Source organism: Podarcis tiliguerta, assembly GCF_965153285.1.
Source record: "Podarcis tiliguerta genome assembly, chromosome: 3".
Lineage (NCBI taxonomy): Eukaryota > Metazoa > Chordata > Lepidosauria > Squamata > Lacertidae > Podarcis > Podarcis tiliguerta.
The window spans coordinates 21515781-21529372 of NC_139536.1; the positions used below are offsets into that span (position 1 = coordinate 21515781).

The 13592-nt window shown below is 41.5% G+C and overlaps 1 protein-coding gene across 5 annotated transcripts in view; it reads left to right on the forward strand.

Moving 5' to 3' along the window:
• The window catches only part of THADA (THADA armadillo repeat containing), a 161408-nt gene that overhangs the window by 67304 nt on the left and 80512 nt on the right, over positions 1–13592 (forward strand). For all 5 annotated transcript variants that reach the window (XM_083432920.1, XM_083432922.1, XM_083432923.1 and 2 more), the window contains one exon: positions 885–1016. In XM_083432920.1, coding sequence (XP_083289046.1) covers positions 885–1016 — 132 coding nt within the window. The remainder of the gene's footprint in view (positions 1–884; positions 1017–13592) is intronic.

Here is a 13592-nt window from a genome sequence, read left to right on the forward strand (position 1 = left end):
CAGCTTATACGTAAATCCGGCACTTGGTCTGGACCAGCCCCTACCATATCTCCTGGCTGGCTCAAGTAGCAGGCCTGTGGATGTGGCAGTAGCTCTGCCATTTCATTAAGCTCTGCCATTGTCTGCTATGATTTGAAACTGGCTCCTAAGACATACTCCCAGTTAGACCCATTAAAATCAATGGGCAGTACTAACTTATGCTATAACCCAGAGTGCTTCAACATCCTATAGCAGGGGTCAGCAACCTAAGGCCCATGGGCCACAAGCAGCCAATGGGGGTCGTTTAACTGGCCCATGGACCCCCGCTGCCCACTTGGGGACCCCCACCACCCGCTCGGTCGGCTCCAGTGCGCTGCGCTAAACCGGTGCAGAGCAGAGCGGGGCTCGCCTTCCGCAACGCTGGCCAGCTTCCCATTGGCTACAGGAAGCTCTTGCACTCCGGCCCATTGTGGCGTCTGTCGGACCGTGAACCGGCCCAAGCCACAAAAACCCCTAATCTATAGCAACGTTTAGCATATAGAGTATGCTAGTGAGAGCCAGTGTGGTGTCGTGGTTAAGAGCGGTAGTCTCGTAATCTGGGGAACCGGGTTCGCGTCTCCGCTCCTCCACATACAGCTGCTGGGTGACCTTGGGCCAGTCACACTTCTCCGAAGTCTCTCAGCCCCACTCACCTCACAGAGTGTTTGTTGTGGGGGAGGAAGGGAAAGGAGAAAGAAGAAAGAAGGGAAAGGAGAATGTTAGCCGCTTTGAGACTCCTGAAGGGGAGTGATAAAGCGGGATATCAAATCCAAACTCTTCTTCATATTGTCAAATAGTTGTAGACTTAGGCAAATATTTTCATGGATGTGTTTAATGATCTTAACATTTTATTTTTTTTAATGTAGTGGGACGGGTGAGTTTAAGCTGCACCCGAGCTTATTCCTTTTGCTTTTGATTTTGGGGAAGCTGTATCCATCACCGATGGATGGCACATATTCTGCCCTTAATATGGCACCCTTCGCTCCGTTTATTTTGAGGTAAGTTGTACATTTCAATTCACAAATAACTTCAAGGTACCGTGGTGCCCCGCAAGACGAATGCCTTGCAAGACGGAAAACCTGCAAGACGAAAGGGTTTTCCGTTTTCAGAGGTGCTTCGCAGGACGAATTTCTCTATGGGCTTGCTTCGCAAGACGAAAATGCCTTGCGATTTTTGAGGGGTTTTTTCGCTCCCCAACGCCTTTTTCTAAAGCGCTAAGCTGCTAATAGCCTTTTAGCAGCTAATCCGCTAATCCCTTAAGCCTTTAATAGCCGTTAATAGCCCTTAAACTGCTAATAGTGCTAATCCGCTAATGGGCTTGCTTTGCAAGACGAAAAAACCGCAAGACGAAGAGACTCGCGGAAAGGATTCTTTTCGTCTTGCGAGGCACCACTGTACCTGGTTGCTTTAGTTGTAGAGATATTGTTAATTCAAAAAAGTGTCTTCCTTAGTTCGCCTCCCACATTTGTTATTCCATATGTAATTTAGTACAGTGGTTTTTTTAACATATAATTTTTATTAATTAATTTTTTAACACAATATTTTCAACATTACAATAGCAATAAAAATACTCTTTGCTGTGCCTCCATCCCTTCAACTGGTTTTTGTTTTCAAGTTTTATATCGCACTTTAAAACCTCCACTTCTGACATTTATGTCCTTATAGTCAACTCTGTCTCTTTGGTCTAGAAAGTTATAAAATGTCTTAAATTTCGTTGCAGTTTTTATTTCAATCCCGCTAGTGTCTTCACGTTTTTATGTGATCTAGTACATAGTGTTGTATTTGTATGAGAAAAGTAGAGATAACTTGTGTAGAACACCTTACATATTAAATATTGGAGGAAGGAGATATGTGGATTTTCCTTTTTCCCTGTGTCTTTCTGAGGCTGCAGCCATTTTGTTGTGTGGAAAGGGAAGTGGTTGGGGTTCAGTCTGGGAACACCTGAAGCTGCAGCACTGCTAAAGAAAAGCAGGTGTGAACCCAATTGATCTTGTGGATGTAAGACTGCTGCCACTCATATGTATGAGCAGAACATAAATGTAATATTTTTTTTAAGAGAGAGAAAGAGAGAATGGTTTGGTGTGCACAATAGCAAATACACCTGTGGCCCATTTACATCTGGTGAAAGCTGTGTATTTCTGCATTGAACCAAAACGTTTGGTTTAATTGCCTTAAAAACAAAATTAAACCAATTATGTTCTGTTGTGTGGATTCTGTACAAGCTTCTTGATCACGTGCAAAGGCAAGGGAGCCTTTCCCTTGTATGCTGGCCAGCAATTACTTGCTTCTGGTTATAGTTAAATTGTAAAGCTATGGTAGACCTGTACAAACAGAACCAAGTATTTATTGATCCATGGGTGTTGAGACTGATATATATATATATATATATATATTCAAGCACTGAGAATATGTTCAGCCTTGCACCTCAAACAATACAGCATTGACTTGTAAAAAAATCTAATTAAGCTGAATTGAAAGTATTCAAAGCCTAAGTGGAATTTTCCATTTAGTGGGAGTTGAGTTACACTTGGCTTGGCTGTGTTGAAGTAATTTACACAACGTGAGTCAGATTAAACGTTTACAAGAACAAATCTCGATCTTCTGTGCGGTCAGAATACTCCAAAGTTAAATTAGAAGACTTTTTATCAGTCATTCACCGTGTTATTAAAAGCACATTTTATCCTGGTAGTTTAATTGTAAAATACATTGTAGATTACTCCTTATAACCTTTAAAAATCTTTGAATGGAGGGTTAGGGTGTCCTTTGCTAGTAATTTTTGGCGAAATAGGCATGCTTTTGATGAAAAGAAGTAACTGAGAGAAATATATTAACTGTGAAAGTAAGAATATGAGCAATCCATTGGAGGGATTCCATTTTGTTGCTGTTTCCTGATCATCAGAAATGGCTTTCTGTGGAAATTCTGCCTGCCAATTTTGGCAAGTTCTGATTGATTGTGAATTCATACAGAGTAATCTGTTCTTTGCTTTAAGCAAAGCCCTAGGATATTCTCACATCATGAAAAGATATTTCCATCTCGGTCACAGGGTAGATGATGGGACTCAGCTTTACTTAGGGCTGCCAGCTTTAATCAGTAGTTTTTAAAATAAACAAAAGTTGCAGCTGATTAAAATGGGACCCAACTGATTAATCAGTGGAACTGAGAGCTCAGGATCCACTCGCTATATTTTTTAGTCTGTTTTTGTTCCCTTGTAATTACTGTAATGCGGAATGAAATAGAAAATATTGAGGATAGCCTTTGTTATCTCAAAAAAGCATTATTCTGAAAAACATATTATCTATGTAGGCTTTGGTTTAAGGGCATGTACTCCCCTTTTCTCATCTTCTGTGTGCATTGAGAGGAGCCTGCCACCTTCCACCATGGCTTTAGATCCTGTTTCGTTTGAATAAACCACAGTTAATTCAAGCCATAGTTTAGTGATAGGAACAAGCTGTTTAAGTACTCTCCCCGCTTTGATGAACCACAGTTTGTGATTATGCACAACAGGACAAAACTGTGGTTGGTTTAAGCTGTGGTTTACTGAAACAGGCCAAGGTTTAATTGTGGTCTCTGATCTTGTCCTTGGCTTGTTTCTATAAACTATAGTTTAAAACAAATGGCATTTCCCAGTTTGGACATTGTTACAAACTAACTTAAACTAGGAAGGGAGGTGGGGGTGATTCCAATCTTCTCATGGCCGTGCCAGAGGAGAAAAGATAGGAAGCACTCAAATAGGATCTGTTTCTCTAAGGCTAAATCATGGTTTAATGTTCTGTCCAAACTGGGCCTCAGAGTAAACAACCGTTTCCATGAATAGAGTATACTATAGTTTGGGTGTTGTTGTTGTTTTTCCAAAAATCTCAGCCTCTGGTGCCGGAAGGGAGTGAATCTTGGAATGTAAACCAAGAAAGGAAAAGAGGGTGGGAATGCCAATAATAATAATAATAATTTATTATTTCTACCCCACCCATCTGGCTGGGTTTCCCCAGCCACTCTGGACGGCTTCCAACAAAAGATTAAAAATACATTAAAAATTAAAAATACATTACATATAAATCAAGATTGCAGAAGGATGGAGCTCATCCATTTGTGAAAGGGATACTCTGGATATAACACAGTAAAACCAATTCTGATCGTTGTTTTCCTGCTACTCAACCCTAGAGAAAATACCAGGAACATGCAGAGTACTTGATAATAGTTCATACAAGTGAACTGATTTAAAACGTGGCACGATTACAGAATGAATACCGGAATGTTTTGAGTAGGATTTGGATGCAATGGAACCGAAACACAGCACATACCTCTTAAGTAGGATTTTCCCTTCTTTCAGATGTCAGTAGGAATTCGAGTTCAGAACATAAATAACTTTTGATTGAAAAAGGCATTGATAAGACTGCACCGTAATCATTCTCTCTGTGTTTAATTGGGAAACTTGGCAGATTAGTAGGAAGCACTAAGATTTTTGCCAAAACTTTCCAAGCAAAGCTGAGAGAATTCTACTCTGTGGTGGACAAGGCCTAATATTTTTGCTGCTACTTACTGGGCAGGACATTCTAACAAGGCAGGGGTCATTTAGCTGTGATTCCTGCACTGCAAAGTGTTTGACTTAGATGATCCTTTGGGTTCCTTCCAACTCTACAATTCTGTGATTCTGTAAGCAGTGAGTGCAATGCCCAAGTGTTGCCTCTGTAGCAATAGATTGTAAATATTTATGATGTTCATTGTCCCACCACCCCTTTTTACTGGGCGAAATTTAGCATGTGCAGTTTTGGGTTTGAAGTCAAATATGCCACTTTTTATTAAGTACAATATAAGGATAAAATTGTAAAAACCAGAACCCTGCTAATTATTTTCAGGCTTTTGAGGCTGTAAAAGACGTAAGAAAGACAACGGAATGATTTCTATAAATATTTTGTAGCTTAGTAAATTAGAAGGAATTCCTTCCTTCTTTAAAAAGCTATAGTTGTTAAGAGTGTTGAGAGTTTCATATCAAAATAGACTTTGAGGTGTGACTGGACCAATATTTAATGAACAGTTTTAAATAACATGACGTTATGCCTGAAACATTTTTTTAATCTTGAAATTAATAACTCTTGTCAATATTGGTGGAAATACAAATACGAATAGTAATGTCTGTGGGTTTGGGCGTTGCAAGTCACCTGCTTATTTGCTCGCTAAAGCGAGCCATATCTTACCTTGAGATATGTTCAAACAGCATTGCCCTTGAGCTGCCTAAAAATAGAATCACCTTTTAAATGTTTGTTTTTGATAGGTAGAAGACACAATGCATTTCCAATGTGCTTGGTATTATGTATACAGAAGAGTTGTTTCCGATGGTTGTTCGTGTATAGATATTACGCATGCCTGTATTTAATGTGTCTCCTTGTCATTAACTGATTCCCCCCCAGCTCTTTTGATTTGCTTCAGCTAAAAAACTAGCTAATTGATTTCGCTCTGTGATGCCCTTTCTGTGCACTTCCTCCTCTCTGCTTTCATCTGTAGTGCTTATGGGAAAATGGAATCGCAGCACCAGCTAAGCGTATTATAGTTACAAAATCAGTTACTGGTTTTGCATTACCAGTTTCACCTGCGGTACTTAGAGATGGAGGTGGGTTCATTTCATTCTGTGGAACTGCTCTTGCAGGTGCTCTCGCCTATGTAACTGTAAGAGGTTCTGACTTCTGGGAAAGGCTCCATGCAACTTCTAGTCTAAGGAGATAGTCTGTGTTGGAAAGGACAATAAAGGAAGTACTGCCCCCCCCTTTTTTTAAGGGACAAATTTCAGCGGTATCTCTCTTCCCTAATATTGGATTATGGAAGCTAATATTCCAGAATAGTGAGACCACAGTACTAATGATATGCAGCCAGATCCTGTATGTTCTTATTCAGAAGCAAGTTTAACAGGGCTTATTCCCCAAGAAGAGTGGGTACAGGATTGCAGCTCTGAAATGCTTTAGAATGGTTAATTTTATAATTGTGCTTTCCCTCCTAAATGCTAGATTTATTACGATGCTGCATACTTATTTTTAAAAAAATCTTAATTATTCACCCACAATTATCCCCACTTCGTTGTTTTTGCAACGATGAGTACATAAATTCAAGGCTATGAACTTGCAACACTCCATTAATGAAGAATGCACTTTTAATGAGTTCTGAGTTAATCCTAGTGTTTTAACTTTAACCTTGGGCATCGTGACATGTGCTAGATGGCAAGCTGTTTTTCAAATCTGGGTGAATTTCAAAGCAATCTTCAGTGGGTGGGAAGAGAAAGAAAGTCCATTTCCTGTCCCTGAGAGGTAATAATGCTAGGTTTGTTTTATATCTTGTATATTTATGTTATGAACTGCCCTGAGATCTGTGGATCAAGGGCAGTATACAAATTTAATCTAAATAAATAAAATAAAAATAAATAATACACTCAGAGGTTACAGATTACTGCCTCTGTATAAAGTTAAAAGGTTCATGGTGCACTTTTAATGTGTGCTGGATAACTGAGCTATTCAACTTTGTTCTGGGTATTACATCATGCTAAGCTAAACCATGTCTTTCATGACTATGTGAACTCTGGGGAAAATGGTTGCTTCTTTGCTCCTTCCCATGGGATGTTGCATCATCCCAACCTGGGCTTGTGGTTTAGCTCTCTCAGCGGTTCTCAACCTGTGGGTCCCCAGATGTTGTTGGACTACAACTCCCACCATCCCTGAGCTCTGGCCTCGCTAGCTAGGGGTGATGGGAGTTGTAGTCCAACAACATCTGGGGACCCACAGGTTGAGAAAGGCTGCTCCAGGCAAATCACAACCAACATTTGTCCTATAGTTTATCAAATCAAAACTTTATTGCGGTCCAAAGACCCACAAAACAATTTCAAAACTAGATACAGTTAAAACGACCAGACAGAGAGATGGAAGAAACCAAGGCAGTCATTTTGTTTTTATCTAGGGCAAAATGATCTTTGTTTCTTATAACCTCCGAAAGAAACTTTGCCACGGCCAGTGTAATATCATTTGACCTGTCTTCCAAAAGATATTTAATATGGGAGGCTTCAGATTTTCCTGGCAAATTTTCCAGTAAGGGTTTGATCAGTTGATCACTTGCTTGCTCATATTGCCCACAATGCAGTAGGATATGCCTCATACAATCAATGTCCTGGGAACATAAACAAAGCCTATTGATGCCTCTCAGTCTGCCATTTAGAACTTCTGAGAGAAATGCATTTAGTCTGGCTTTGGTAAATAAACGCCGATAGGTAGGTACAGACAAATTCCTAAGGTATGAGGTATGATTTAGGGTCGATGGCACCGAGGGAGGAAGCGTCGCCTTAAGCTTCACATCTTTCAGTTCATTTTATCGTTTTATACTATAGTTTAAAGCTTGTGGTTTGCCTGCGGGGAGCCAAACTACAAGCCAAACTATGGTTTAGCTCAGCACAGCAATAGAACAACCATAGCGGAGCAAAGCCCCTACAACCTCTTTTTGAGAGCTCACACGCTTGCACGTATGCTAAGCCATAGTTTTTATTGTGTATAGCCATACTAAGTGTGGCTATACACAATACAGTGGTGCCTCGCAAGACAAAATTAATTCGTTCTGCGAGTTTTTTCGTCTTGTGAATTTTTCATCTTGCGAAGCACGGTTTCCCATAGGAAATGCATTGACGGTTTCCCATAGGAATGCATTGACGGTTTTAAGAAAAAGGCGCAAGACATTTTCGTCTTGCGAAGCAAGCCCATAGGGAAATTCGTCTTGCGAAGCAACTCAAAAAACAAAAAACTCTTTCGTCTTGCGAGTTTTTCGTCTTGCGAGGCATTCGTCTTGCGAGGTACCACTGTAAATAAATTGATTGATTGATAGTGCAACATGCAAACCAAGCCATTAGGTCTTCAAACTAGTAAAGGAAGATGCATAAATGGAAATGAAGGGAAAGGAATTTGTTTAGAAAAGCCACCAACAACTGGGTCTGGACTCAACTGGACATTGGACCACCCTGTTCAAGCGGGGGTTGGGGGTGGCATTTTCAGCGCCTTCCCCCTGTTTTGCCCAATTCCCCGGTGTCTATGGAGTTAGGCATTGGTAAGTGTGGTGCATGATTGCAACTGAAGTCAGAAATAGGCAAGGGATCTCTGGAAGAAAAAGTGTTTTCTCTGTAACCATTGTTTTTTAACCAGTTAATCAGTTTCTCACGCTGTTTCTCACCCATCTCCATTTGGTGACACCAAGATAAAATATTGCTATGACTAGCAAGCAGTCTTTCTGGTTTCGTGTTATTTTCTAAATGGCTTCAAGTTGGCAGAATCATTCTCTGTTTGGAGGAATATTTGCTAAATGGTTAGAAAAGAAGAATTTGTAATGAACCCCATGTGGCTTCAACAAATTGCTACGCAAAGCTAGCTGAAGTCATTGTGGGTTGGAAAAACTGCATCTGTAAAATACAATAAACATCTAGTTGAAATAGAAAATCCCAGCAGGCTTGATGATGGCTCTGAAATATGATGGGAAAATATTTCTCTAGGGTGTAAAAATCTATATACACACACATGTGAGGGGGGGGTGGGGAGTGCAGCTTTTCATCTCGCTGAGATAACTTTTCTTAGAAATGTTATACACAAGTGGGCTTAGGAGTGGCTCCGTTTCAGCTCGCTTGTTAAATGACCACTTCAAATAACAGCCAAATTCCTATCAGTCTCAGAAGCGAAACCTACAGTTGTTGAAAAGCTGATCTGGAGTGGAAAGGAAAATGGGACTTTTCAATATGATAAACTTTGCAAATAGACTTTTTCTTTTCTTTTTTGAGACTAGGGACACTGCCTTACACTTAAGGCAGCGTTTTTCTGGGGAGGAGGGACACAACATTTTGTTAATGAGGGGAGCGGGCGTCTAAAATTGCTTTATGGTCAGAACTGAACTTCGTATCAGTATTATAAATCCACTGTGTTCTGGATGTGTTGAATGTATGGATATGGAGTGTGTGTGTGTGTGTGAGAGAGAGAGAGAGAGAGAGAAGAAAGAAAGAAAGAAAGAAAGAAAGAAAGAAAGAAAGAAAGAAATCATACTCAGCCCCGACTGGAGGGTGGGGCCTCAGACTGAAAGAGAGCATAAGGTTTAGACACTTTTATTTTATACTTACTGGACCAAAGACTGCCATGTTCTGTCACGAACAGCTATTTTAAGCAAATAAAAGATGTGAACTGATGAAGATTGGATGTTTTTAAGCAGAGGTTGGGTGGCCATCTGTCATGGATACACTAGTTGAGATTCCTACATTTCAGGGGGTTGGACTAGATGACCCTTGGGGTCCCTTCCAACTTTACAATTCGACATATTTTCTTACCTGTATCAGATTTCTAAAGGAGAGAGAACCATAGGACTGGAAGTCCTTTGTAGTTAAATGTCCTGTGGTGATTTAAAAGATCATAATCTTCGTATAAATGGTTATGGTCTCTTGTTTGCATTTGCCTTAAGCAACCTGAAGCTTAATTACAAAAGTTTGAAGTCTAGGTTAAAATATTTGCATATGATAATGCACATGGGGGAGAACATATAGTTTGGTGGCAGAGCACATGTTCTTAAGTAATCAGGTTTAATCCCTATCTGCCTAGCAATCCCAGTCAAAAGGATCATTGACAGAGTTGCTGTCCTCCATGGTAGAGAATATTTTGCCTAGATCAGAAGTCTGATAAGGAAGATGTCCACACAGCCTTCATGGATTTTTTTTTTGTATTTTAAACATATGTTACCTACTTTTCCAATGATTGGTCTTTTACTTGTACAATTCGTTAGTGCTTTAAGTGAATGTTTTGAAGGGCGTCCGAATTATGATGGGGCTTTCTTATAGAAGTTGCTAATTGTTATGCACTGCATGCTGCCAACTCAATTGCTGGTTTGCAGAAGACCGAATATTTGCAAAGGGTAGCTGAGGCAGCAGAAATGCCCTGGAAATAATTTCGCAAGTTGTGGATCTAAATTTATTGAGTTTTGTTCTTTGGTCACGTGCTGCTGAAAGCAAATGTTTTATTTAGTAGTTCGTGTTGGAAGATAAATAGCACAAAATGTCACTGAGAACATTTAATTTCTGCTACATCTGTAGATGAAAGTATTAAGTCATAACTTCTAGGCATCAAGTAAATGCAACAAGGCCACTTCTAGCTATTGGGGGGAGAGGCGTCGTATTTTAGCTGGCCTTTCCAAGACAAGTTTGTTTCCTGCTTGGCAGGGGGTTGGACTCGATGACCCTTGTGGTCTCTTCCAACTCTATGATTCTATGATTCTAAGTGTCTTATAACACTCAATCCCAGGCAAGAAGCCCTCCCCATTCCCTAGCTACCAATTATTGATTCCTGATCCTTTATCCAGTGTTTCTGCTGCTCTTTTATTTATTTTTAATAAATTAATTAATTGCATTTATAAATCACCTTTGTGTGTTTGTGTGTGTGTATCTGCCGCTTAACTGCCAAGTGTTTAAGCAATGTACAAGAAATACAAAAAAGGGTAAAGGTTGGTTAAAAATATTCTTACAGAGAATAGAGAAGCATGAGCACAATGATGGATTGGGGATTGGACTGAGTCTGGCTTTGCCCTGAGGCTGTTGATGTGCCCCAGCAGCTACCCAGCCTTGCCAGGTTCTGGCGCTTGACATGTAAAATCAGTGAGAATTTTGATCTCCCCCTCTGCCACTTTCAGAAACAGGCCCCTTATGCCACATTTACACACTCAAATTCAAAAGCTGTTCACAATGCGGTGTGGCACAGTGTCTTCTCAGGAGCCCTTGTAGTGTGAAACTAGTTGCATAGTTATTGGGATCGTTGATTACAACATTCCTGCCCATGGAATCGTATTACTTGGATATGAATTCACAATAGTATGAGCTACTTAGAACCTGCTTTGTTTCCCCCTGTGTAAGACAAATTAGCTGACCTTTCTTGTTTCTTGGTTTTAATTCTGGTAATGGGGCATTCTGCATGGAGAAGATGGAGCAGAAAGTGAAAAATATGACTAGGGCAACCCCAGGCAGGGTAACTGCCTCATCCCCTGTTTTTTGGGGGCCTCCACACCTGGCACTGGCAGCCAGCTCTCCACTCAACAAGGCTCTTTGCCTCTTTCCTAGAGCAGGGTTTGGAAACCTAAGGCCCATGGGCCACAAGAGGCCCATGGGGGTCTTTTAACTGGCCCATGGACCCCTGCCGTCCACTCGGGGACCCTGGCGCTCGCTCGGTCAGCTCCTGTGCACTGCGCTAAACCGGAGCGGAGCGGGGACCGCCTTCCATGATGCTGGGCAGCTTCCCATTGGCTGCAGAAAGCTCCTGCAGCCAATGGGAAGCTGCACACGCCTCCTCCATGCCGGAAGGAGCGTTTGCACATTCGCATGCACTCCGGCCCACCGCAGCATCTGTGGGACCATGAACCGGCCCAAGCCGCAAAAACTTTGCTGACCCCTGTCCTAGAGTAAGGTGGCTGTGGGGAGGGTGGAGGGCCGTACTGGCACTGCTCAAAAGACGGCAAAAGAAAATAAGTGTTAAGCACAGGTGACACAATATCGGGACCAGCAGCAAGTAAGTAAGTGGGTCCTGAGGAGCAGGGATGTCACTGCCTTCGTTGCCACAAAGAGGAGGAAGGGCAGCAGCAGAAGTGCCGGGACAGCACTGTGCTGTTTGACCCGCATACCAGTTACTATTTTGTAGTGTGGATAAATGGATTATTATTATTATTATTATTATTATTATTATTATTATTTGCATAGCTGTTGTTGGCATTGTCTCGGGAGACAGTTGAGTGCAGCTCTGGGGGTGAAGTCAAACGGCTGGGAAATCACAGTGCCTGCTGTGGCTGCAGAGACCAGTAACTCATAACTGCTGCCTCTGTGTTGTTTTTGCTGTGGTAGCAGCAGCAGCAAAGTGACCTCTCTGGGGTGCAAGCCTGGACAGTGTATATGGAGGTCCTGGACTGGCCAGACAGCAAGACCCCCGCCTCTCAGTCTCACTGATGTGGTCCAAAGGAAAGCAGAGCAAGATATTGGCACCAGCTTGGCTGCAAGAGTTGATGGAAGGAGGCATACAAGGTGCCATCCAACCGTCTAAGGGACTCCACTCTGGTTTGTGTAGGCTTCACTCTTTAGCCTTTCCTTCTCCCAAAGGTGTCTTGCAAGGAAGTGGATACAGATTGTTCCTCAGGGTTTGCTCCTGAAGCCTTTCTCACGAATGAGTATAGCTGCAAGGAAGAGAAGGTTTAGGATCAGTGTTTTCCTAGATGGATTATCATCTCAGGTTGACAAGCCCCTTTTGACCCTCACTTCCCTCTGCAACATGTGCAGAAACCACCTTCTGGACTGTTGGACCCTCAGTCCACCGGAGCCTATCTTCACATGCAGGGGAATTCCCTAACTACTGGGGGGTTTGAGACCTATCGGCAACCCTCACCTGGTTTAGCTGGCCAGTCAAAGCCGTTCCCGGGGTGTGGCTGCTGTTGCTGACATCTTCTAGGAGCCACAGGTGAGAGCTGAGTGTAGGGTGGAGACAAAAGTTGGACAAACTACTCTAAAAGAAGCACGGCATGTTCCCCACTAGAGGTATTACCCGTCTCCTAACATACCATACACAAATCTACCATAAATAAAAGTGTGTTATAGAATTTTTTACAGAGTGCATTTCAGTTACCTTGAATCACTTATGACACAATTATCTTTCTCTAAATTAGATTTCCCAAGCAGGGAAGTATAAAAGGAAAACAGCAAACCCTTTTCCCCCCCGCCAGCAAAAACATTATTCAGGGTTGCCAGAGTTTCAGGAAAGCCTTCACTTCAATATACTTTGGTTTTTGTAACGGTCAGGCGTGTCATAGTTTTAAAGTTCATTCTGACTATGCAAAGGTTAAATCCTTAAAGCTCAAACACAGAGTGCTTATTTGAATAATAAAATTTATGGTTTCACTCCAAGATTTTCCAGCTGTTGCATGATACAGCTTGTATATTTTGCTTTGTTTATTCGCTATCAAAAAGCAACTCCCTTCAGATTAATCTGAAGCGACCCCAGCACCACTCAGACTCAAGTGAGAAGAGAGATCACAGACCGCTTTCATTGTAATCCTGCTTGTTAAATCCAGACTTATTGCTGGAGGACTGTTTATTTTTTAACTTGAAGGAAGTATGTTTCATTTTATAATATATATGCAAACATAGTTAAGTTAGCTTGATTGCCACCAGCACTTTTTAATCTTGGGAGACTTTATTTGACAAGTCAAACGATTTCCCATGTTTATTGTGAACTGCCAGGAGGAAACAGTATTTTTCTTATAGACAGGAAGTCCAGGATCAGATACAGTATTGTTCAAGGGCTTCCTTGTGATTTCAATAACAAGGAAGCAAGAACTGGCACTCCAACCTGGGGTTTTATGACTTGTTTACATCTGCTGGACCATTGTGTTTCGGCTCCTTTCTCTTTCCAGTTTTCTTCCATAAATTTGTGCTCGGTAAATGTCCTGACAACAGGTAATGGTTGAGTGACATACAGTAGCAATTAAAGGGTGGGATTCTTTGAAGGGAAGGAAATGGGATTCCCCACCCCTGTTAAGTGAAGCCAAAATTTTA